Source organism: Anomaloglossus baeobatrachus, chromosome 7 (genome assembly GCF_048569485.1).
Source record: "Anomaloglossus baeobatrachus isolate aAnoBae1 chromosome 7, aAnoBae1.hap1, whole genome shotgun sequence".
NCBI classification, from domain to species: domain Eukaryota; kingdom Metazoa; phylum Chordata; class Amphibia; order Anura; family Aromobatidae; genus Anomaloglossus; species Anomaloglossus baeobatrachus.
Genome location: NC_134359.1, coordinates 19,892,697 through 19,917,013, shown reverse-complemented (window position 1 = coordinate 19,917,013; position 24,317 = coordinate 19,892,697). Strand labels below are relative to the sequence as shown.

Here is a 24,317-nt window from a genome sequence, read left to right as displayed (position 1 = left end):
GCGGCTCGGCCGGGAGGTGGAGAAGTTCTGAAGAATCGAGTTGGAGGACGAGAAGTGAGCTCTATCCTGTACCCGTGAGACAGAATGTCTCACACCCAACGGTCATTGACCTATGGCAGCTAAATATCGCCAAGACGGGAGAGCCTGCTACCGACCGAGGATGCGGAGAGAGGAGGCCGCAAGTCATGAGGAAGCCGCCTTGAAAGCGGGTTTTCAGACTGTCTCTTTTTTGGGCGTGACTGAGCCCGCCAAGAATCTGAGCTCCTCTGATCCTTTTGAGTCCACATTGGACGAGGAAAAATGGGACCTGCCCGAGCCTCGAAAAGACCGAAACCCCGACTGCCTCCTGCTCTGTTGGGGTTTGTTGTGTCCGGGCTGAGGAAAGGATGAATCCTTACCCCTGGACTGTTTAATGGTTACATCCAAACGCTCACCAAACAGTCGGTCAGCAGAAAAAGGCAACTGGTTAAGCATCCTTTTTTGGAAGCAGAATCTGCCTTCCATTCACTTAACGAGCAGACCAGGCTCTGCTTAAAAACACGGAGTAGCGGAGGCTACTGCCGCACGGTTCGCAGAGTCTAGGGCAACCTGAATCGCGTAAGAAACAAATGCAGACATTTGAGAGGTTAAGGATGCCACCTGCGGCACAGATGTACGTGTAACCGTGTCAATCTGTGTAAGACAAGCTGAAATAGCTTGGAATGCCCCAAGGGTGAGAATGCTGGAGCCAACGGTGCGCCGACAGCCTCATAGATGGATTTAGACCAGAGATCCATCTGTCTGTCAGTGGCATCTTTAAGTGCAGCTCCATCTCCCACTGCAACTATGGATCTAGCTACAAGCCTGGAGATTGGAGGATGCCGCTTGGGACGCTGGGTCCAGTCCTTGACCACGTCAGGGGGCAGGGATAACGTGTATCCTAAGCCGTTTGGAGAAGCGCATATCTGGATAAGTGTGGTGTTCCTGGACTGCCTCACTGAAGGCAGAGTGGTCCAGAAAAATACGTGAAGCTGACTCCTCCACTGGAGGAGCTGTGTGAGAAATAACCAACATTCTATTGATGGACGCTATAAGATTATTCACTATGGCGTCACCATTAGGTGTATCCAGATTGAGAGCGGTCTCAGGATCAGAATCCTGAGCAGCTACTTCCGCCTCAGTACACAGAGAGTCCTTCTGCTAGGACCCTGATGAAACCGAGGGCCGCTCATAGTGAGCCCGCTTAGGCTGTCTGGGACTGACGTCTGTGCAGAACCGTGACTCTGGGATGCATGTGACATTCCCGGAGCTGTTAGTTGTTCACACTGAGGGGGGCCATGGATCAATGATTCAACAGTGCCCATGTTGTGAGAGACATGTCCGGACTGCTAGGCTTCTAGTATCATAGCCATAGTCTCAGAAAATCTGTCAGTAAATACTGCAGACACCGTCCTTATCCTCTGGCCATTAGCAGAGACTCCGGCTGAGTTGGATACAATGGGGGTCTATGTAACCTGCCGGCCGTATAGCCGTACATGCTGTACCGGCTGCATAGAAAAACATGTGGTTCTGCACCTTTGTTTTACACAGAGAATATGCTGATAACTCCTCCGCACAATCCAGGAGGGTATATACAACGTGCGACCAAACAGTGCAATGTATATAGTACAAGCATATCTATAAGTGCACTTCTGCACTAGTGGGGTTAGCACCACAGGTGCTGCTTAACGCCTGTTACAGCGATTGTGTGACTATCAGAATGCCAGGGTCTTCCACACTTGTCTCTGTATCGTACAGAAACTGACACTAATGGCTGCCGGCGTCCTGTGTAGAGAAGGAAGCCGTGGGCGTGCCTGAGAAAGTGCGGGAATCCGGTTTCACAGTGCACACAGTGAGAGGGGTGGAGTATGCAAAACATACTCCAGCTCTCAGTGCTGCTGTGCTATGCAGCGTCACGCCCCTACCCTGACTGTCAGGCCTGTGGGCGGTAACGAAGGGAGACTAGGCCCAGAAGCCGGGGACTCGAGTTAATAAGCGCGGCCGGCATATCAGTGCTGGCCGGCGCGGAAGTCCCCGGCGCACCACAAATCCCAGCGGCGCCTTCAATAAAACGGCAGCGGCGGTTAGCGCGGTAGTCACCCAATACACTAACACACCCAGCAACGCTGTGGTGTGCGATGGCACTAGTGCGGACAGCGCCGCTGTCCCTGGCGCACTAACACACCCAGCAGTGCTGCCGTGTGTCTGCGCGGTCCCCACAGGGACACCGAGTACCTCCATGTAGCAGGGCCATGTCCCTGAAGATACTCCGCTCCATGTCCAGCAGATACCAGGGGCTGTGGATGGAGCACGGTCTCTGTGCCTGGAGACCGATAGAATCCCACTTCACCCAGAGCCCTGTAAAAAGGGATGGGGAAGGAAGCAGCATGTGGGCTCCAGCCTCCGTACCCGCAATGGGTACCTCAACCTTAACAAACACCTCCGACATGAAGTGGGGTGAGAAGGGAGCATGCTGGGAGTCTGTATAGACCCTCTTTTCTTCCATCCGACATAGTCAGCAGCTGCTGCTGACTAAACAGTGGAGCTATGCGTGGATGTGTTGCCTCCTTCGCACAAAGCACAAAACTGGTGAGCCAGTGATCCCACTGGGGGTGTATAGCCAGAAGGGGAGGGGCCTTACACTTTTAAGTGTAATACTTTGTGTGGCCTCCGGAGGCAATAGCTATACACCCAATTGTCTGGGTCTCCCAATTCGGAGCGAAAAAGAAAAGAAAAATATAATAATAAAGAAGGGAATTTTGTTTACTTACCGTAAATTCCTTTTCTTCTAGCTCCTATTGGGAGACCCAGACAATTGGGTGTATAGCTTCTGCCTCCGGAGGCCACACAAAGTATTACACTTTAAAAAGTGTAACCCCTCCCCTCTGCCTATACACCCTCCCGTGCCTCATGGGCTCCTCAGTTTTGGTGCAAAAGCAGGAAGGAGGAAACTTATAAATTGGTCTAAAGTAAATTCAATCCGAAGGATGTTCGGAGAACTGAAACCATGGACCAAAAGAACAATTCAACATGAACATGTGTACACAAAAGAACAAACAGCCCGAAGGGAACAGGGGCGGGTGCTGGGTCTCCCAATAGGAGCTAGAAGAAAAGGAATTTACGGTAAGTAAAAAAAATTCCCTTCTTCTTTGTCGCTCCATTGGGAGACCCAGACAATTGGGACGTCCAAAAGCAGTCCCTGGGTGGGTAAAATAATACCTCGATAAAAAGAGCCGTAAAACGGCCCCTTCCTACAGGTGGGCAACCGCCGCCTGAAGGACTCGCCTACCTAGGCTGGCATCTGCCGAAGCGTAGGTATGCACCTGATAGTGTTTCGTGAAAGTGTGCAGACTCGACCAGGTAGCCGCCTGACACACCTGCTGAGCCGTAGCCTGGTGCCGCAATGCCCAGGACGCACCCACGGCTCTGGTAGAATGGGCTTTCAGCCCTGAAGGGACCGGAAGCCCAGAAGAACGGTAGGCTTCAAGAATTGGTTCCTTGATCCACCGAGCCAAGGTTGACTTGGAAGCCTGCGACCCTTTACGCTGGCCAGCGACAAGGACAAAGAGCGCATCAGAACGTCGCAGGGGCGCCGTGCGAGAAATGTAGAGCCTGAGTGCTCTCACGAGATCTAACAAGTGCAAATCCTTTTCACATTGGTGAACTGGATTAGGACAAAAAGAAGGTAAGGAGATATCCTGATTGAGATGAAAAGGGGATACCACCTTAGGGAGAAAGTCCGGGACCGGACGCAGAACCACCTTATCCTGGTGAAACACCAGGAAGGGGGCTTTGCATGACAGAGCTGCTAGCTCAGACACTCTCCGAAGTGATGTGACTGCCACTAGGAAGACCACCTTCTGCGAAAGGCGTGAAAGAGAAACATCCCTCATCGGCTCGAAAGGAGATTTCTGAAGAACCATCAGCACCCTGTTCAGATCCCAGGGTTCTAGCGGACGCTTGTAAGGAGGGACTATGTGGCAAACCCCCTGCAGGAACGTGCGTACCTGCGGAAGCCTGGCTAGACGCTTTTGAAAAAACACGGAAAGCGCAGATACTTGTCCCTTGAGAGAGCCGAGAGACAAACCCTTGTCCATTCCGGATTGAAGGAAGGACAGAAAAGTGGGCAAGGCAAACGGCCAGGGAGTAAAACCCTGATCAGAGCACCAGGATAAGAAGATCCTCCACGTCCTGTGGTAGATCTTGGCGGACGTTGGTTTCCTGGCCTGTCTCATAGTGGCAATGACCTCTTGAGATAACCCTGAGGACGCTAGGAGCCAGGACTCAATGGCCACACAGTCAGGTTGAGGGCCGCAGAATTCAGATGGAAAAATGGCCCTTGAGACAGCAAGTCTGGTCAGTCTGGTAGTGCCCACGGTTGACCCACCGTGAGATGCCACAGATCCGGGTACCACGACCTCCTCGGCCAGTCTGGGGCGATGAGGATGGCGCGGCGGCAGTCGGACCTGATCTTGCGTAACACTCTGGGCAGCAGTGCCAGAGGAGGAAATACATAAGGCAGTCGAAACTGCGACCAATCCTGAACTAATGCGTCCGCCGCCAGAGCTCTGTGATCTTGAGACCGTGCCATGAATGCCGGGACTTTGTTGTTGTGCCGAGACGCTATGAGATCGATGTCCGGCGTTCCCCAGCGGCAACAGATCTCTTGAAACACGTCCGGGTGAAGAGACCATTCCCCTGCGTCCATGCCCTGGCGACTGAGAAAATCTGCTTCCCAGTTTTCTACGCCCGGGATGTGAACTGCGGAGATGGTGGAGGCTGTGGCTTCCACCCACAGCAGAATCCGCCGAACTTCTTGGAAGGCTTGACGACTGCGTGTGCCGCCTTGGTGGTTGATGTACGCCACCGCCGTGGCGTTGTCCGACTGAATTCGGATCTGCCTGCCTTCCAGCCACGGCTGGAACGCCTTTAGGGCTAGATACACTGCCCTTATCTCCAGAACATTGATCTGAAGGGAGGACTCTGGCTGAGTCCAGGTACCCTGAGCCCTGTGGTGGAGGAAGACCGCTCCCCACCCTGACAGGCTCGCGTCCGTCGTGACCACAGCCCAGGATGGGGGCAGGAAGGATTTTCCTTTCGACAGAGAAGTGGGAAGAATCCACCACTGAAGAGAGGCTTTGGCTGCCCGAGAAAGGGAGACGTTCCTGTCGAGGGACGTCGACCTCCTGTCCCATTTGTGGAGAATGTCCCATTGGAGTGGACGCAGATGAAACTGCGCAAATGGAACTGCCTCCATTGCTGCCACCATCTTCCCTAGGAAGTGCCTGAGGCGCCTCAAGGGGTGTGACTGGGCTCGAAGGAGAGATTGCACCCCTGTCTGTAGTGAACGCTGTTTGTCCAGCGGTAGCTTCACTATCGCTGAGAGAGTATGAAACTCCATCCCGAGGTAAGTTAGCGATTGGGTCGGTGTCAATTTTGACTTTGGGAAATTGATGATCCACCCGAATCTCTGGAGAGTCTCCAGAGCAATGTTCAGGCTGTGTTGGCATGCCGCCCGGGAGGGAGCCTTGACTAGAAGATCGTCTAAGTAAGGGATCACCGAGTGTCCCTGAGAGTGTAGGACCGCCACCACTGTTGCCATGACCTTGGTGAAGACCCGTGGGGCTGTCGCCAGGCCGAAAGGCAGTGCCACAAACTGAAGGTGTTCGTCTCCGATGGCGAAACGCAGGAAGCGCTGATGCTCTGGTGCAATCGGCACATGGAGATAAGCATCCCTGATGTCGATTGATGCTAGGAAGTCTCCTTGGGACATCGAGGCGATGACGGAGCGGAGGGATTCCATCCGGAACCGTCTGGTTTTCACGTGTCTGTTGAGCAGTTTGAGGTCCAGAACGGGACGGAATGATCCGTCCTTTTTTGGCACCACAAACAAGTTGGAGTAAAAACCGCGACCACATTCTTGAAGGGGAACAGGGATCACCACTCCTTCTGTCCTCAGAGTGCTCACCGCCTGAAAAAGAGCATCGGCTCGCTCGGGGGGCGGAGATGTCCTGAAGAAACGAGTCGGAGGACGAGAGCTGAGCTCTATCCTGTAACCGCGAGACAGAATGTCTCTCACCCATCAGTCTTGGACATGTGGCAACCAGGCGTCGCAAAAGCGGGAGAGCCTGCCACCGACCGAGGATGCGGTTTGGGGAGGCCGAAAGTCATGAGGAGGCCGCTTTGGGGGCGGTTCCTCCGGCGGTCTTTTTAGGACGTGACTTAGACCGCCATGAATCAGAGTTCCTCTGGCCCTTCTGTGGCCTGTTGGACGTGGAGAATTGAGACCTGGCTGAGGGCCGAAAGGACCGAAACCTCGGTTGTATCTTCCGTTGCTGAGGTCTGTTTGGTTTGGACTGGGGTAAGGACGAGTCCTTTCCCTTGGATTGTTTAATGATTTCATCCAATTGCTCGCCAAACAGACGGTCGCCAGAAAATGGCAAACCGGTTAAGAACTTCTTGGAAGCAGAGTCTGCCTTCCATTCGCGTAGCCACATGGCCCTGCGGGCTGCCACTGAATTGGCGGATGCTACCGCTGTACGGCTCGCAGAGTCCAGGACGGCGTTCATGGCGTAGGACGAAAAAGCCGACGCCTGAGAGGTTAAAGACACAACCTGCGGAGTAGAGGCACGTGTGACTGCATTAATCTCAAATTAATCAGCCCATACGGCTGCGAATGCCGGAGCAAAAGACGCGCCCGTGGCTTCATAGATGGATTTCATCAGGAGCTCTATTTGCCTGTCAGTGGCATCCTTGAGCGATGAACCATCTGCCACTGCTACTATGGATCTAGCCGCCAGTCTAGAGACTGGAGGATCCACCTTGGGACACTGAGCCCAACCCTTAACTACGTCAGTGGGGAAGGGGTAACGTGTGTCATTAAGGCGCTTAGTAAAGCGCTTGTCCGGAAAAGCTCGGTGTTTCTGGACTGTATCTCTGAAGTTGGAGTGATCGAAAAACGCACTCCGTGTACGTTTGGGAAACCTAAATTGGAATTTCTCCTGCTGAGAAGCTGACTCCTCAAATCGGAGGAGTTGGAGGAGAAAGTTCTAGCACCTGGTTGATGGACGCTATAAGGTCATTTACTATGGCGTCCCCTTCAGGTGTATCAAGATTGAGAGCAGCGTCAGGATCAGAGCCCTGGGCTGCGACCTCCGCTTCATCCTCCAGAGAGTCCTCATGCTGAGACCCTGAGCAGTGTGATGAAGTCGAGGGAAGCTCCCAGCGAGCCCGCTTAGCCGGTCTGGGACTGCGGTCCGTGTCGGAGTCCTCACCGTGGGAGCTAGGAGTCACCCCAGGAGCACTTTGCTGCGCCGACCGAGGGGGGCCTGGGGGCAATGATTCAACAGTGCCCGGGGCCTGTGTTACCGGTCTGGACTGCAAAGCTTCTAGTATCTTAGCAGACCATTTATCCATAGACTGAGCCATGGATTGTGAAAGTGACTCAGAAAGTTTCTCAGCCAACACTGCAAACTCTGTCCCTGCCACCTGGACAGGGGAAGCCGGTGGTTCTACCTGGGCCGGGGGTCCCACCCGTGGCTGAGGCTCCGGCTGAGTGAGTGTCACAGGGGCCGAGCATTGCACACAATGAGGGTCGGTGGAACCTGCAGGTAACATAGCCGCACAAGAGGTACAGGTTGCAAAATAAGCCTGTGCCTTGGCACCCTTGCTTTTTGCGGACGACATGCTGTGGTCTCCTCTTAGAGCAATCAGTGAGGGTATATAGCCAAAAGCAAATAGTGCGGCCGAACAGAGTAAATGTATACAATATAAAGATATAAATATACACTTCGGCACCCAGGGGGGCCAGCACCTAGTAACAGGTGCGGCTTACCGACCGCCCTCAGCGGTTGTGTGTCCACCAGATTCCCTGCCTGGGCCTCCCAGAGCTGTGGATCTCGGTCTGAAGTTCTCCACCGGCAGAAGTGCTGATAGCAATGGCTGCCAGCGTTCTGAGAGGAGGAGGGAGCCGTGGGCGTGCCTCAGAAAGTGCGGGAATCTGGTGCCCCACAGTGCTCAGTGAGGGGGGAGGAGGATACCTCCGTATGCTCCAGCCCTCACCGCTGACGTCCAGTCTAGCGTCCCGCCCTTACCCCTGACTGGCAGGCCCGGGGGCGGGAGTATGCGGTACTAGGCCGCAAAAGCCGGGAACTAAATTTAGTAACGCGGCCGGCAAACAAGCGCGGTCGGCGCGGTAGTCCCGGCGACACAAAACACCCAGCAGCTGCTGCAGCGTCCGTTACACAGGCGCTCTATGCGCCGTCCCCAAAGGGACACAGAGTACCTCAGAGGAGCAGGGCCCTGTCCCTGATGATACCCGGTCTCCTGTCCGTCAGATTCCCCCTGGGGCTGCGGAGGGAGCCCGGTCCCAGTGCATGGTGACCGGTTAGGATCCCACTTCACCCAGAGCCCCTAAGGGATGGGGAAGGATAACGGCATGTGGCTCCAGCCTTTGTACCCGCAATGGGTACCTCAACCTTAACAGCACCGCCGACCAGAGTGGGGTGAGAAGGGAGCATGCCGGGGGCCCTGTTATGGGCCCTCTTTTCTTCCATCCGATAAAGTCAGCAGCTGCTGCTGACTAAAATGGGAGCTCGAGTGAATGTGTGCCTCCTTCAATACAAAGCAAAAAACTGATGGGCCCGTGATGCACGGGAGGGTGTATAGGCAGAGGGGAGGGGTTACACTTTGTAAAGTGTAATACTTTGTGTGGCCTCCGGAGGCAGAAGCTATACACCCAATTGTCTGGGTCTCCCAATGGAGCGACAAAGAAATGAATGAAATATAATATATATATATATATATATATATATATATATATATATATATATATATATATATATATATATATATATATATATATATATATATATATATATATATATATATATATATATATATCTATCATTTCCGTTTAATTAAAAAAAAAAAACAACAAAAAAAACAACCAAACCACCATTAGTACTTCCATTTTTAAAAGATAAAAAAACACGACTTTGCCTTTGAATATACAAAAGTACCGTATTTTTTAATTTATGGACCCCAAATTTAAAAATAAAAAAATGGGGTCCGTCTTAATATTTCGGTGGGGTCTTACCAGAGAGGGTCCCCTTGACAGCAGTCATGAAGCAGGGTTACAGGAGACAGGGGCACTGCTGGAGTGGGGCGATGCTGCGGGTGGGGTGGAGGGGCTGCAGAGGCTGTGTGGAGCAGGGTGGTGCGGCGGGTGTCCCAGATGTTCTGTTGGTGATGCGGGCTTCAAAGAAATGACGTCCAGAGTTGACGCGTACGCAGGCAAGCAGGGATCTCGTCTGCACTCGTACATACTCTGGCGCCATTATTTGAAGCCCGCCTCGCTGGCAGAGCATCTGCTCAGCTCCACTGCAGCCTGCACAGCACCCATTCTCCACCTGTCGGTAAGCTACATTCAGACTTTAAGACGCATCCCTCATTTTCCTCCCAAATTTTTGGGTGGAACAAAGCGAGTCTTATAATCTGAAAAATACGTTACTTCCTTTTAAAAAAATAAAAATTCAATAAAATGTATGTGATGGGCACAGAGCTCCTCTCTAGCTCACTCTGTAGTGGCTAATTAGCAGTGTTCACCTTATATTCATGCACCATGAGGCTCTTGCTGAACAATGGCATAAGTGACCTACTTATTGGTGTGCATGCAATTTCGTGTGGGTCTCTATGTCAGAAGTGGTTGTACAGAATTGAAAAAATATGGCTGCTTATTTCCAAAACCTAAGGTCAACAATGCTTGCTTAAGTATTTCCAAAACCAACGCCACACCTGAACAAAGGTTGTGTGACATCATAGATTGTGCGGTATTAGGTCTGGTATTGTAGCTCAGCCACATTGCAATGAATGGGATCGGGCCATTCATTTCAGTGTGGCTGAGCTGCAATACCAGACACAACCACTAGGCAGGTATGGCGCTGTGTGATATAAAGCAGCCGTGTTTCTATTGTTGCTGGGAGAGAAGGTTTGGAAATGACGGACAGAAGCAGTGTGAGCGTAGGATGCACAAACCTTCTGAGTCTGCGGTGGGAGCTCGTCTTCAGAGCCTTCCTCCGGCACGGTCTCCGGGTGCCGGCTGCTTTGAGCATCTTCGCTCCACCCACCCATAGGCTGCCGGGCTAAATTAGATGGGGCTCTCTGCATTGATCCAAAGTCTGTAACAAAAAAAAAAAAAATGGCGGTCAGAAGTGATGTGTCCCCGCTGTTCTGATCTTGTATTTTGATCGGTTTTCTCTAAATAAAGATCCAGGTGCAGGATGTAGTCTCTACATATTCATTGGACGGAAGGGAAAATGGTTGCCATCAGCTCACCAGTATAAGGGTACACTCACACAAGCGTATGACTCGGACGAGTGCAACGCGAGAACATCTCACATTGGACCAATGTTATGCAATGAGGCAGAGCAGATAGTCACCTTTTTATCATCCATATTCTAGATGAGAGAAAAGTCACAGCATGCTACGATTGTCTGAGAGACGTGTCACTCGCACCCATAGAAATCTATGGGTGCGAGAGAAACATCAGACTGCACTCAGATGACTTTTGAGTGCAGTGCAATAATCGCACCAGCTGACAATGGAAGCAATGGGGAGATTAACCCCTCCCTCTCCTCTGCAGCTGTGATCTGATCGCAGGATTGGATCACAGTTGCATAACAATCGTCTCACTCTGGCAGCACAGCAAGAGCTGTGGGTCATTAGCATATCGCATCCAATGCTTTACAATCGTGTGAATCCAGCCTAGGAGAAATGATCAAGTTTAGGGTGCGGTGCAGGGACGTTCCAGACCGGCTTCTGGGCAACGAAATGCACAAAATGATGAAATACTTCCAGCAAATGCCAAGAAAAAAAAAAAAAGAAAAAGAAGGGCAAATTTTCCATTTTAACGGACTAATTAAAATGTGACGTTTTAATCTATTTTCACTTTTTGGCGGTCGCTGGAAATATATTGTTTTCTGCATCTTACACAATCCGTACCTGTGCTGGCACTGAATCTGTGGGCGCTGATAGGCGGCATCCTATCCTCCCGCAGCATTGCAGACGGCGAGGGGCAACTGGCAGAGGTGGGCAAGTTTGATGTAGTGTTAATCAGTCCATCCCCCGACACACTGTCTCCACTCTCATCGCTCTCCTGTCTGTGCCAAATGTGTCGGCCCGGTGCCATACGAGTGTGCTGCTGATGTAACTAGCAAACAGAAGGAAAGGTCACAACACATCAATAGTAGTGTAAACAGGCTTGTGTAATAGTAGTAGTGTAAACAGGCTTGTGTAATAGTAGTGTAAACAGGCTTGTGTAATAGTGTAAACAGGCTTGTGTAATAGCAATATAAACAGGCTTGTGTAATTGCAGTGTAAACAGGCTTGTGTAATAGCAGTGTAAACAGGCTTGTGTAATAGTAGTAGTGTAAACAGGCTTGTGTAATAGTAGTGTAAACAGGCTTGTGTAATAGTAGTAGTGTAAACAGGCTTGTGTAATAGTAGTAGTGTAAACAGGCTTGTGTAATAGTAGTAGTGTAAACAGGCTTGTGTAATAGTAGTAGTGTAAACAGGCTTGTGTAATAGTAGTAGTGTAAACAGGCTTGTGTAATAGTGTAAACAGGCTTGTGTAATAGCAGTGCAAACAGGCTTGTGAAATAGCAGTGTAAACAGGCTTGTGTAGTAGTAGTGTAAACAGGCTTGTGTAATAGTAGTGTAAACAGGCTTGTGTAGTAGTAGTGTAAACAGGCTTGTGTAATAGTAGTGCAGCACTAAGGTTTTGCAGAATGCAGATTATAAACCCTCTTACTTCGTGCATGTACAGCGCGTGCAGACTCATCTCCATTGAGGCGTATTCAGACACGGGCCCGCTGGTCTTAGGGCCATCCCATAAACTGCTTCCAAAGCTGCCATTCCTAAGATCAAAGCTGGAAGGACATAACATAGAACTTTCGGATCAGATGATTTATCCATAAAGGGGGTCAATATTTAGCAGATGTTAGGTTTAGGGCTGATGTAAGAAGTCCTATATAATGACCTCTTATAGACCCATAGATACTAAAGCTGGAGGTACTGTATTACACAAGTGCATAGATGGGTCTAACACAGGACCGAAATCTGCATATGGGTCCACCGCACCCCCCCCCCCAAGTCACCAGCTTTAGACTTGTGTACCCAGTGTACTCACCCGCTCTGGGTTAGAGCCATGTGACAGGACTGCTGCGGTGACAGTGACAGCAGAGCCGACGCCACCTCTGATACGGCAGAGACGTGTGGGGAGCAGAGGACGTCCGTGTGCGGAGGCATCCCCGCCGGGGACATCCCTTGGAACATGTTCACCTTCAGACTGTGGGGCTGAAACACAGAAGGAGATAAGTGGGTTGTGGATATGGCAATCCAGCAGTAATAACAGAACGGCAGTGCCCACTCAACAAACCAGCACCTCAGACTCCGACCCGGAGCCGAGCAGGGGGTATCCCAGTGCAGGGGGGTTTTTCGGTGTCGCTCCTCCGCTGTCTTTCTGGACTCGCTCTCGCAGGTGCGTGAGAAACGCCGAACACTCCCGAGGAGGCTGCCAGCGAGGATTCGTGATGGCGAAGTGCATGAGTGACAGCTCGGTCTTGCCATCCTCCGCCTGCTGGTAAACGGACGCCTCGGTCTTGCCGGCAGACATCCACTGTAAGACGGGCAAATATACGAGTGGATTAGTTACAGGTGACGCCGGCTTCACGCGTTGCTTCTACTTTCATAACTACATTTCATTTTATGGCTCCACTTTGTTTTACACAAAATATGAAGCTTTTTTGCTAAATTTACCGTTTTGTGTATGCAGCACCTGCACGGATCTCTGCATTACCATTACCTAGCCAAATGCGAGTAGCACTTACAACCTCCTGCCTGCCGCACCTTCAGCGCCTCGTCTGATCAGCAGGTAGGCCAGTACGGTGTTCACATGTAGACACGGACTTAAGAGGCGACGGGGATGCTGACCGGTAGGAAGGAAATTTCAAGGCTTTGGCGAGACGGCCATGAATGACCAACATGGACACCAGACCAGGGTTTGCAAATCTTTTTTTGCAACTCTACGAGTCATTTCTATACATTAGCTGCTGGCTGCATGTGCGTTACGTCACCACCGGAGTCCGCTCCAGCGACTTCTGCTCCGATCGCCAGGCGATGCAGTGTTCCTGACGTGGATAGTGCTGGTGATGGGAGAGGAGTCAATGGCAGCGACACCGGTGGGTGCAGACTCCGCTCATCCACTGGTCTGGGTTTCCATGGGATCTGCCGTACCACTGGCTGACAATAGGTGGCGTGCGTCTTCCAGCTGAAGTTCCCATCATTCAGCTACAGCCAATGGGAAGACACCACACCCTTCTTAATTCCCCTCCTGTCTGCTGACCACTGCCAGAGATAGTTCTGATATTCTGGTTCCTGTTCTGCCCTGTTCTGTTTTGTGATTCCTGTGTGCTGACTTCTGCCTGTTTCCTGACTACCCTTCTGCCTGCTGTTTATGTACCTCGCTGCCCGATCCGGATTTGACCTCTGCTACGTTTTCTGATTACGTCCTTGCCTGCCTGATTCTGTCCCTGTTCTGCAATTCCTGGTTTGACCCTGCCTGACGACTACTCTCATCGGACTGCAGCCATCCACAGGTAGTGATCTCCAGGGCCCTGTGTAATTCCAAATCCCTGTATAGGGGTTAAAGGGTTTCAGGGTTCTGGGGGTCCTGCTTGGTGAGTGGCTTCCCTCTAGCCTGTCCATTACAGCCCGTCTGAGTCTGTGGATCCAGGCAGGCGTTACAATGTGGCTATCCAGTGTTACATGATCACTTACCGCAGGATTTCCGTGCTGGCGAACATCCATTTGTGCAAAAGAACAGGTGTCCCCGACTCCCACCACTTCCACTGTGAAGTTTCGGAAAAAGTCAATGATCTCCAAGGACTTAGGACGCAGACAAAATATCAGTACGAGAGGCGTCAGCAGCGGACTCAGGAGCTCCTCCAGAATGAAGACCTGCAAGAAAGCAATGGAGGAACCGGGGATCACTGCACCTGAATGTAGCCAGCCATCGCTGGACATTTCTAGGTATAAAAAATGATCTAGGACACGTCACCAGTTACCACCCTGCCCACGTAGAGCTTCTACTGGTGACAATCTGTCCACGTAACACGCACCGCTTTGTACTGGAAAAGTTGTGCAAACTCTCCTCGCGTTTCGGCCCGGTGAGCGCTGCGCTGCCAGTGGTCGGGCATGTAGTGAATATGGGCCAGAATGACTTTGAGAAGCTGCTCCGGACAGAAAACCAAGTGCTGATCAGGGATGAACGACCTGAGGAATAGAGAGGACAGCGATTAGGACAGATTATAAATATTAGATCATTTAGAGATTACAGGCGTGCCCTGCACCTGGCGAGGGAAAGCCTTCCTTCATAAAACGTAATTGCCTGAGGGACCACAAATAAAATTAATTTTAGCACACATCTATGGAAAGGGTGTGTATACTTTTGCAAACATTTTCAATCCTCTAAGTTCTATAGCCATTTACAAAAATATCCTACAATTTTTGCGAATGAAGGCCTACCTTTGTTTCCCTCCACTCTATAAAGACACATCTGCAGGTTTTTCTCACTAGCTTTCCATTTTTCAGTCAATTAGGAACCAAACTTATTTCTATTGAAAGAGAGAGCGCGCAAAAGAGAGCGCGCAAGAGCGCGCGCAAAAGAGCGCGCGCAAAAGAGAGCGCGCAAAAGAGAGCGCGAAAAAAAAGAGCGAAAAAAAAAGAGCGAAAAAAAAAGAGCGAAAAAAAAAGAGCGAAAAAAAAGCGAAAAAAAAGCGAAAAAAAAGAGCGAAAAAAAAGAGCGAAAAAAAAGAGCGAAAAAAAAGAGCGAAAAAAAAGAGCGAAAAAAAAGAGCGAAAAAAAAGAGCGAAAAAAAAGAGCGAAAAAAAAGAGCGAAAAAAAAGAGCGAAAAAAAAGAGCGAAAAAAAAGAGCGAAAAAAAAGAGCGCGAAAAAAGAGAACAAGAGAGAGAGAATGTTTTCAGGCATTGTTATTCCTTTCTGCACAGTGACGTTCCCTGCTTGTCATTAGTATTTGGTGGCATTGCCCTTACACTGTGTGACTTGGGGGAAATATTCTGGATCCTTCCACAGCTTCTCACAATAGTTGGTGGAATTTGGACCGATTCCTCCTGACAGATCTGGTGTAGCTGAGCCATGTTTGTAGGTCGCCGCTCGCACCAGCCTTTTCAGCTTTGCCAATAAATTTTCAATAGGAGTGAGATCAAGGCTTTGTGATGGCCACTCCAAAACATTGACTTTGTTCTCCTTAAGCCACTGTGTAACCAGTTTGGCAGTAGCTTCGGGTCATTGTCCATTTGGAAGACCCATTTCCGTCCAAAGTTTAAGTTCCTGGCTGATGTCTTGAGATGTTTCTTCAGTATTGCCACACAATCTTCTTTCCTCATGGTGACATCTATTTTGTGAAGTCACCAGTCCCTCCTGCAGCAAAACAACCCCACAACATGATGCTACTTCTCCCATGCTTCACAGTTGGGATAGTGCTCTTTGGCTTCAAAGCTTCTCCCTTTTTCTTCCAAATGTAATGATGGTCATTATGGCCAAACAGTTCAATTTTAGTTTCGTCAGACCACAGGACATGTCCAAAAATTAAGCTCTTTGTTCCTGTGTGCATTTGCAAGCATTAATCTGGCTTTTTTGTGTTTCTTTTGGAGTAATGGCTTCTTCCTGGCAGAGTGGCCTTTCAGCCCATGTTGATACAGTACTTGCTTCACTGTGGATAATGGCACAATCTTACCAGCTTCCGCCAGCATCTTCACAAGGTCTTTTCTTTTTGATGTTTGGTTGATATGCACATGTCTGAGCAAAGCACGTTCCTCTTTGGTACACAGAACCCGTCTCCTTCCTGAGTAGTATGATGGCTGGACATTCCCATCTTGTTTGTACTTGCGTATAATTATTTGTACAGATAAACAAGGCACCTTCAGGAATCTGGAAATTGCACCCAAGGATGAACCAGACTTGTACAAATCCACAATTCTCCTCCTGAGATCTTGGCTGATTTCTTTTGACTTTCCCATGATGCTACACAAAGAAGCCGTGTGTTTCAGGTGTCATTACAATAATCCACAGGTGTGTCTGTAATTAACTCAGATGTTGCCAATAAACCTATCAGAAGCTTCCAAAGACATGACAACATCATACGGGCGGTCTCATATTGTTTCAAGGCACAGTACTCTTAGTGTATGGAAGCTTTTGACTTTGCAGAAAGTAATAAAAATGCTTTAAACTCTCTCTCTCTCATTATTCTGGCATTTGGCAAATAGAAATAATTTTAGTTCCTAATTGACCTTAAAAACGGGAAAGGTTTATTCTGATTTCATAACAATCATAAGACTGCTGGAACACAATTGTAAATGTGAACAGGGTGCTAGCTAAAATATACACAATCTATATGAAGTGAAAGCTGCACAACAAATTCAGAAAACTATGAAGAAGCATAACTGCTTTATGATACATAAGGAATGAAAAATACAACTGGCCATATGAAAAATTTAAAAAAATGAAATGTGACATTGCAATAACTGCTGAGCATAATTTGAAAAAAAAAAAAAAAAAAAAAAAAGAGATATTTAGATAATGTATTGATCAATTCATTACTGCCCCATAACCACTTCACGGTAATCTTTTATATATGGGGTTTTAACCGCATATGTAACATTTGGTTAGGGACCCCATAAATAAGAGATTACCGTGAAGTGGTTATGGGGCAGTAATGAATTGATCAATGCATTATCTAAATATCTCTTTTTTCAAATTATCCTCAGCAGTTATTGCAATGTCACATTTCAATTTTTTAAAATTTTCATATGGCCAGTTGTGTTTTTCATTCCTAATGTATTACAAGGTAGTTATGCTTGTCCATATTTCTCTGAATTTGGTGTGCGGCTTTCACTTCATATAGATTCTGATTTCATGTCAGATAGTGAGACAAACCTGCAGATGTGTCTGTATAGAGAGCAGAGGGAAAAACCTGCAGATGTGTCTGTATAGAGAGCAGAGGGAAAAACCTGCAGATGTGTCTGTATAGAGAGCAGAGGGAAAAACCTGCAGATGTGTCTGTATAGAGAGCAGAGGGAAAAACCTGCAGATGTGTCTGTATAGAGAGCAGAGGGAAAAACCTGCAGATGTGTCTGTATAGAGAGCAGAGGGAAAAACCTGCAGATGTGTCTGTATAGAGAGCAGAGGGAAAAACCTGCAGATGTGTCTGTATAGAGAGCAGAGGGAAAAACCTGCAGATGTGTCTGTATAGAGAGCAGAGGGAAAAACCTGCAGATGTGCCTTTTTAGAGAGTGGATGGAAACTTCCGGTTTCAGCTGTATGTGATGCCATCTTTACAGTCTACAAAAAAGAGAATTTTGTTTACTTACCGTAAATTCTTTTTCTTATAGTTCCGACATGGGAGACCCAAACCATGGGTGTATAGCTTCTGCCTCCGGAGGACACACAAAGTACTACACTAAAAGTGTAGCTCCTCCCTCCGAGCATATACACTCCCCGGATGACAAATCCAACCAGTTTAGTGCCAAAGCTGAAGGAGGACATCCACCCATAAGTAGAGATAGAGTAAAATCCGGAATAACCGGAACTTCTGTCTACAACAACAGCCGGTGAAAACACACGGAACAAGAAAGCTGCCAACAGGCAACAGGGAGGGTGCTGGGTCTCCCATGTCGGAACTATAAGAAAAAGAATTTACGGAAAGTAAACAAAATTCTCTTTTTCTTTATCGTTCCTATGGGAGACCCAAACCATGGGACGTCTCAAAGCAGTCCATGGGTGGGAAATAAACAGAAACCGAGAAGTAGGCGAAACCTAACTTCACAAATGGGCGACAGCCGTCCGAAGGATGCGTCTGCCCAAGCTCGCATCTGCCGAAGCATGAGCATGCACTTGGTAGTGCTTCGAAAGGGTGTGCAGACTAGACCAAGTGGCAGCCTGACAGACCTGCTGAGCCGTAGCCCAAGAGGCACCGACAGCTCTGGTCGAGTGCGCCTTAATCCCTGGCGGGGGAGGCATCTGAGAACATAGGTAGGCATCGGATATGGCCGACCTAATCCAATGAGCTAGGGTCGGTTTAGAAGCCGAGAGACCCTTGCGCTGACCTGTGGTCAGCACAAAAAGAGAGGTGCACCGCCTAAAAAAAAAACAAAAAAAAAACAGCGGTGCGTGACACATAGATCCGGAGCGTCCGCACCAAATCTAAAGCATGCAACGCTTTCTCAAAGCGATGCACAGGGGCCGAACAAAGGGAAGACAATGAAATGTCCTGGTTAAGGTGGAACGGAGACACCACCTTAGTGAGAAGGCCCGGAGTTGGATGGAGAACCACCTTGTCTTGGTGAAAAAAACCAAAAAGGGTGACTCCGAAGAGAGCACAGTCAAATAAGAGACTCTCCTGAGAGAAATTATGGCCACCAGAAAAACCACTTTCTGTGAAAGACTAAACAACGAAACCTCCCTAAGAGGCTCAAAGGGGGGTTTCTGTAAGGCCATGAGGACCAAGAAAGGTCTCAGGGATCCAGAGACCGCCGGTAAGGCGGAATGATGTGAGATGCGCCCTGCATGAAGGTGCGCACCTGGGCCAGTCGGGCGATACGCCGCTGACAGAGCCGAGACCTGTCCCTTGAGGGAATTGAGGGACAGTCCTAGCTGCAGACCGGACTGTAGAAAGGACAGGATGGCCGGCAAGGAAAAAACGGCCAAGGAGCATGGCCGGAAGAACGACACCAGGACAGGAAAATTCTCCAAGTCCTGAGGTAAAACCTGGCCGAGGAAGACTTCCGAGCCTGAGTCATAGTGAAGATGACCTCGGAAGGAATGCCTGAAGCCGTAAGGATTCAGAGCTCAAGAGACACGCCGTCAATCTGAGAGCCGCAGAATTGTTGTGGAAAACGGACCCTCTGAGAGAACGTCTGGCCGGTCCGGGAGATGCCACAGCACCTCTACGAACAGACGGAGCAGGTCTGGGAACCAAGCTCGCCTGGGCCTGGGGCGATGAGTACGACCCGACGGCCCTCCATTTTGATCTTGCGCTGGACTCTGGGCAAGAGAGCTAGAGGGGGAAACACGTAGGCCAGACGGAACTGGGACCAGTCTGGAACCAGCGCGTCCGCTGCCAAGGCCTGAGGATCGTGGGAGCGAGCCACGTAAACCGGGACCTTGTTGTTGTGCCGGGATGCCATTAGATCCACTCCCGGAGTGCCCTGCCTGCTAAATTGACCGGAACACTGCCGGATGCAGGGCTCACTCGCCGCTGTCCACGGTTTGACGGCTGATATAATCTGCCACCCAGTTCTCTGCGCCTGGGATGTGGACTGCGGATATGGTGGACTTGGAGTCCTCCGTCCACTGAAGGATATGTTGAACTTCCAACATTGCTAGGCGGCTGCGAGTCCTAGGACTACAGCCCTGATTTCCAGCACATTGATCGAGAGGGCTGATTCGGACGGAGTCCAAGTGCCCTGTGCTCGGTGGTGGAGAAACACTGCTCCCCAGCCGGATAGACTGGCATCCGTGGTGAGAATCACCCATGACGGGGCCAGAAAGGAGCGTCCCTGGTACAGAGAGAGGGGCCGAAGCCACCACTTAAAGAGAGCTCCTGGTCTGTGGCGACAGAGCCACCAGCCTGTGCAAGGAAGAAGTCCCTTGTCCCAACAGCGGAAAATGTCCAGCTGCAGGGGACGCAGATGGAACTGGCAAGGGGAACCGCTTCTATTGACGCCACCATCTGACCCAGCACCTGCATGAGGTGCCTGATGGAATGACGGCGGAGCCTCAGCAGAGAGCGAACCGCCAGATGAAGAGACTGCTGTTTGACTAAGGGCAGCTTCACAAGTGCCAGCCGAGTCTCGAATTGCATCCCTAGGTACGCAAGTTCCTGGGTCGGGGTCAGAGTGGACTTGCAAGCGTGGCGAGAGTGAGCGAGACACTCCGCTGACAGTCTGCACTGGATGAAGCCCTGACTAGAAGGGCGTCCAGGTAAGGAATCACTACCAACCCCTGGAGGAGCAGAACCGCAACTGGTGAATACACGAGGGGCCGTGGCTAACCCAAAGGGGAGAGCCACGAATTGGAAATGTTCCTCTCCGATTACAAAACGTAGCCAACGCTGGTGGGAAACTGCGAATGGCACATGCAGAGAGACATCTCTGATGTCGATGGATGCTAAGAAATCTCCTTGGGTCATTGACTGATCGCAGAGATTCCATGCAAAATTGCCGCACCTGAACATGCTTGTTGAGAAGCTTGAGATCCAGGTCGGAAAGCACCGTCCTTTTCGGGGACTAGGAAGAGATTTGAGTAGAAATCTCAGAACCGTTCCCAGTCGGGAACTGGTACAATTACTCCATTGGCCTGCAAGAATGCCACGGCCTGTGAGAAGGCGACGGCCTGTGAGAAGGCGGCGGCCTTGGAGCAGGGGGGAGTTGTCAGAAAAAATCTGTTTGGCGGCTGAATAGAATTCTATTCTGTAGCCGTGGGAGATGGTAACCCACACCCACTGATCGAAGACGTGTTGAAACCACACGTCGCCCAAGAGGGAGAGCCTGCCACTGACCAAGGACGTTACTGGCGCGGTCAGATAATCAAGAGGAGGCTGCCTTGGTGGCAGCAGCTCCTGCCGACTTAGGACGCGGCTTCATGCGCCAGTTGGTTTACGGACCTTGGCTGAGTTAGTGGACGAGGCCGAGGGCTTAGAGGACGACCAGTTAGAGGAAACGAAAGGAACGAAACCTCGACTGGTTCCTGCCCTGGAAGGTTTCCTGGGTTGTGGCATGGAAGTACTCTTCCTGCCAAAAGCTTCCTTAATAATTTCATCCAGTTGTTCACCGAATAGACTGGTCCCAGCAAAAGGGAGTCCAGCAAGGAACTTCTTAAGAAGCATCTGCCTTCCACTCTCGAAGCCACAGGAACCTGCGGATAGCGAGGGAAGTAGCCGAGGCCACCGCAGTGCGGTGACAGTCTCCAGCTATAGGATGAAAAGACTGAAGCCTGGAAGTTAAGGCAACCAATTCGGGCATAAAGGCCCTGGTGCGGGAATGCATCTCCTCCCGAGAAGCAGAGATGGCTTTGAGAGCCCGCACTGCTGCAAAAGATGGGGAGAACGAGGCCCCTGCCGCCTCATATATAGATTTGGCCAGAAGGACAACCTGGCGGACAGTGGGATCCTCAGAGAGGTGCCGTCAGCCACTGATACAACTGTCCGGGCTGAAAGTCTAGACCCCGGAGGGTCCACCCTTGGTGAATGAGCCCACTCCTTGACCACCACTGGTGGAAGGGGGAAACAGTCATCAGAACCACGCTCTGGGAAGCGTCTGTCAGGACAGGCTCTGGGCTTGGTCACAGTGACCTGAATGCTGGAGTGGATAAGGAACACACTCCTTGTTCTCTTAGGCAAGGTATACTGATGCTTTTCTGCCAAAGAGGGTTGCTCCTCTGATACAGGCGGATTGAGGTCCAGTACAAAGATAATGGACGCAATCAAATCATTAGCATCTGCGTCACTTTCGGACAGATCAATGGGGTACATGGAGAGCGTCCGAGCCCCCAGTAAGGCATCCTCCTTGTCCTGCGAGTCAGCTCGTGACCAGAGCCGCGGGGCGAGGAGGGAAGGGGGACCCTGCGTCTCCATTTTAGGAGGACGGGCTCCCAGATGAAGAATCCTCTGTGAGCTTTGCTGAGCGAGCCGTAGCAGCAGAAGCGCCCTGAGAAGGGGGCTGATGCATGCTCAGCAGTGTCCGGGACAGCTGTCCCCTGGAGAGAGGGATTCTACCCCGGAGCCGGAGCAGCCGGAGGGACCACTGGGGATAAGCCTCCAGGCTGAGGCACCACTATGTCAGAGCAGGCATCACAATGTGGTTATGTGCTCGGTACAGACAGTACGAGTCAACATGCGGTGCATAATAAAAAACAGCCTTGCAGCCCTGCACTGATATGAGACATGCTGCAGAAGTGGGGGCTCTGTCCAGAAAGACCCCCAGCAGAGTATATAAACAGAGTATATAAGCAGCAGCACAACCAGAGGTTGTGGCTTGCCAGACCGTTTAACATAACATCTCTGCTCCAGATTCCCCAGAAGTGGGGGCTTTTCGGAAAAAAACCCCAGCAGAGTATATAAACAGAGTGTATAAGCAGCTGCACAACCGGAGGTTGTGGCTTGCCATACTGTTTAACATAGGGGCACCTCTGTGCCCTCCAGATCCCCCAGAACTGGGAGCTCTGTCCCAGGCCCCCATTTGTCACAATGTGTTTGCAGACATTGATCTCTGTGCCCTAGAACGCTGAGAAAATGGCGTCCGCAGCGAGGAGGGGGGGGCGGGGCCTACTCTGAGAGCAGGACGGAGGGCAAATGAGGCATACAGGGGAGGGAATCTTTCCTCAGTGAGGAGTGTCCCTTCCCTGTGCTGAGCAGCCGGTGGGCGGAGCCACCCTGTCTCACTGCACTGACTGACATAGAATCGAAACTAGGCCTCAGGCGAAGCCGGGGCCTAGATTTAAACATGCGGCCAGCGTGCAGGCACCATCGGCGCGGTTCTCCAGTGAAAACTGGAGAACCGGCCGGAAATGTTAAAACATACATATAACACATTCTCCCCCACAAATAAAGTACAAGGGACCCCTGGAAAGACCACTTTCTGTGGTAATAACGTCTCAGTACTTAGCTTGAGACGCAGGTGCCAGGTCCCTGGGGGGTCATCGCTCCATCCGGCAGGATCCTGAACAGGGCTGCGGATGGAGACCGGTCTCCTGCAAAGCAGTGAGAACCGTGATGGCTCCCACTTCAAGCCAGAGCCCCAAGGGATGGCGAAGGAGCGCGGCATGTGAAGGCTCCAGCCCTGAAATCAACCTTAACAGCACCGCCGACACAGTGGGGTGAGAAGGGACATGCCGGGAGTCCAGATTGGACCCGCTTTTCTTCCAAATCTTTGAAATCAAAAATCAGAGGATGCATGTGTGTGTGTGACCTCCTGAACACAAAGCATTGAACTGGTTGGATTTGTCATCCGGGGAGTGTATATGCTCGGAGGGAGGAGCTACACTTTTAGTGCAGTACTTTGTGTGTCCTCCGGAGGCAGAAGCTATACACCCATGGTTTGGGTCTCCCATAAGGAACGATAAAGAAAACCCTTAGGCTAGGTTCACACTTCTGTTAAATTGTATCAGTCACAATCCGCTGCTCTGGTAAACAACGGAATCCGTTTAGCGGATTCCGTTGTTCCCATAGACTTGTATGAGCGGCGGATTGTGACTGATGATGCTGCGTTGCATCCTCCGCCTGACTGATCAGTCGTGGAACGACTGACAGCGGGGAGGAAGGAACGCAGCTTGTAACGTTTTTTTGAGCAGCGCAATCCGTAGGATTTAGCTGCGCATGCTCTCTCTGGCTCCCTGCACACGTAACCAGGATACACATCGGGTTACCAGGCAATGTGCTTTGCCTAGTTACCCGATATTTACCCTGTGCAAGGACCCAGCGCTAAGCGGTGTACGCTGGTAACCAAGGTAAATATCGGGTAACCAAGAAAAGTGCTTTGCTTAGTTTTTACCCGATATTTACCCTGGCTACGTGTCCAGGGAGCCCGACACTTCCCCGCACGGCTCCGCCCCCTCCCGTGTGTGTGTATGTGTATATGTGTGTATGTATGCGTATATGTGTATATGTGTGTGTGTAATATATATATATATATATATATATATATATATATATATATATATATATATACTTAGCCTTAGTAAGGTCCGATCCTGCCTGTCATGCATCGCTCACCTCTTCTTCTACTGTCTGTAGTTTAACAAATGAAGATGAGGCAGTGGGAATGGAGCGACACACGACTGTAGGATTAGACCACATTCTGGTTTTGCAGATATTTAACCATGACACATGCGTCTGGAGGGAAAATGTGGATGTAAAATGGTTTTGCAAATTTTCTTGCATTATTTTTAGATTTTAAATGTATTGTTGTAATTAAAAAAATATTAGCAAAACTATGCACACCCTTAAAAATAACATAAAAAAAAAGAAGGGAATTTTGTTTACTTACTGTAAATTCCTTTTCTTCTAGCTCCTATTGGGAGACCCAGACAATTGGGTGTATAGCTACTGCCTCCGGAGGCCACACAAAGTATTACACTTTAAAAAGTGTAACCCCTCCCCTCTGCCTATACACCCTCCCGTGCATCACGGGCCCCTCAGTTTTGGTGCCAAAGCAGGAAGGAGGAA

General features: G+C 50.2%; 1 protein-coding gene across 1 annotated transcript in view; it reads right to left on the bottom strand.

The window, feature by feature from the left end:
- ATG9A (autophagy related 9A) overlaps positions 1-24,317 on the bottom strand; it is a 45,421-nt gene that overhangs the window by 4,549 nt on the left and 16,555 nt on the right. Inside the window, exons 10-16 of the mRNA XM_075317117.1 lie at positions 14,196-14,349; positions 13,855-14,034; positions 12,461-12,694; positions 12,206-12,372; positions 11,828-11,945; positions 11,020-11,227; positions 10,054-10,196 (exon numbers count right to left, since the gene is read on the bottom strand). Coding sequence (XP_075173232.1) covers positions 10,054-10,196; positions 11,020-11,227; positions 11,828-11,945; positions 12,206-12,372; positions 12,461-12,694; positions 13,855-14,034; positions 14,196-14,349 — 1,204 coding nt within the window. The remainder of the gene's footprint in view (positions 1-10,053; positions 10,197-11,019; positions 11,228-11,827; positions 11,946-12,205; positions 12,373-12,460; positions 12,695-13,854; positions 14,035-14,195; positions 14,350-24,317) is intronic.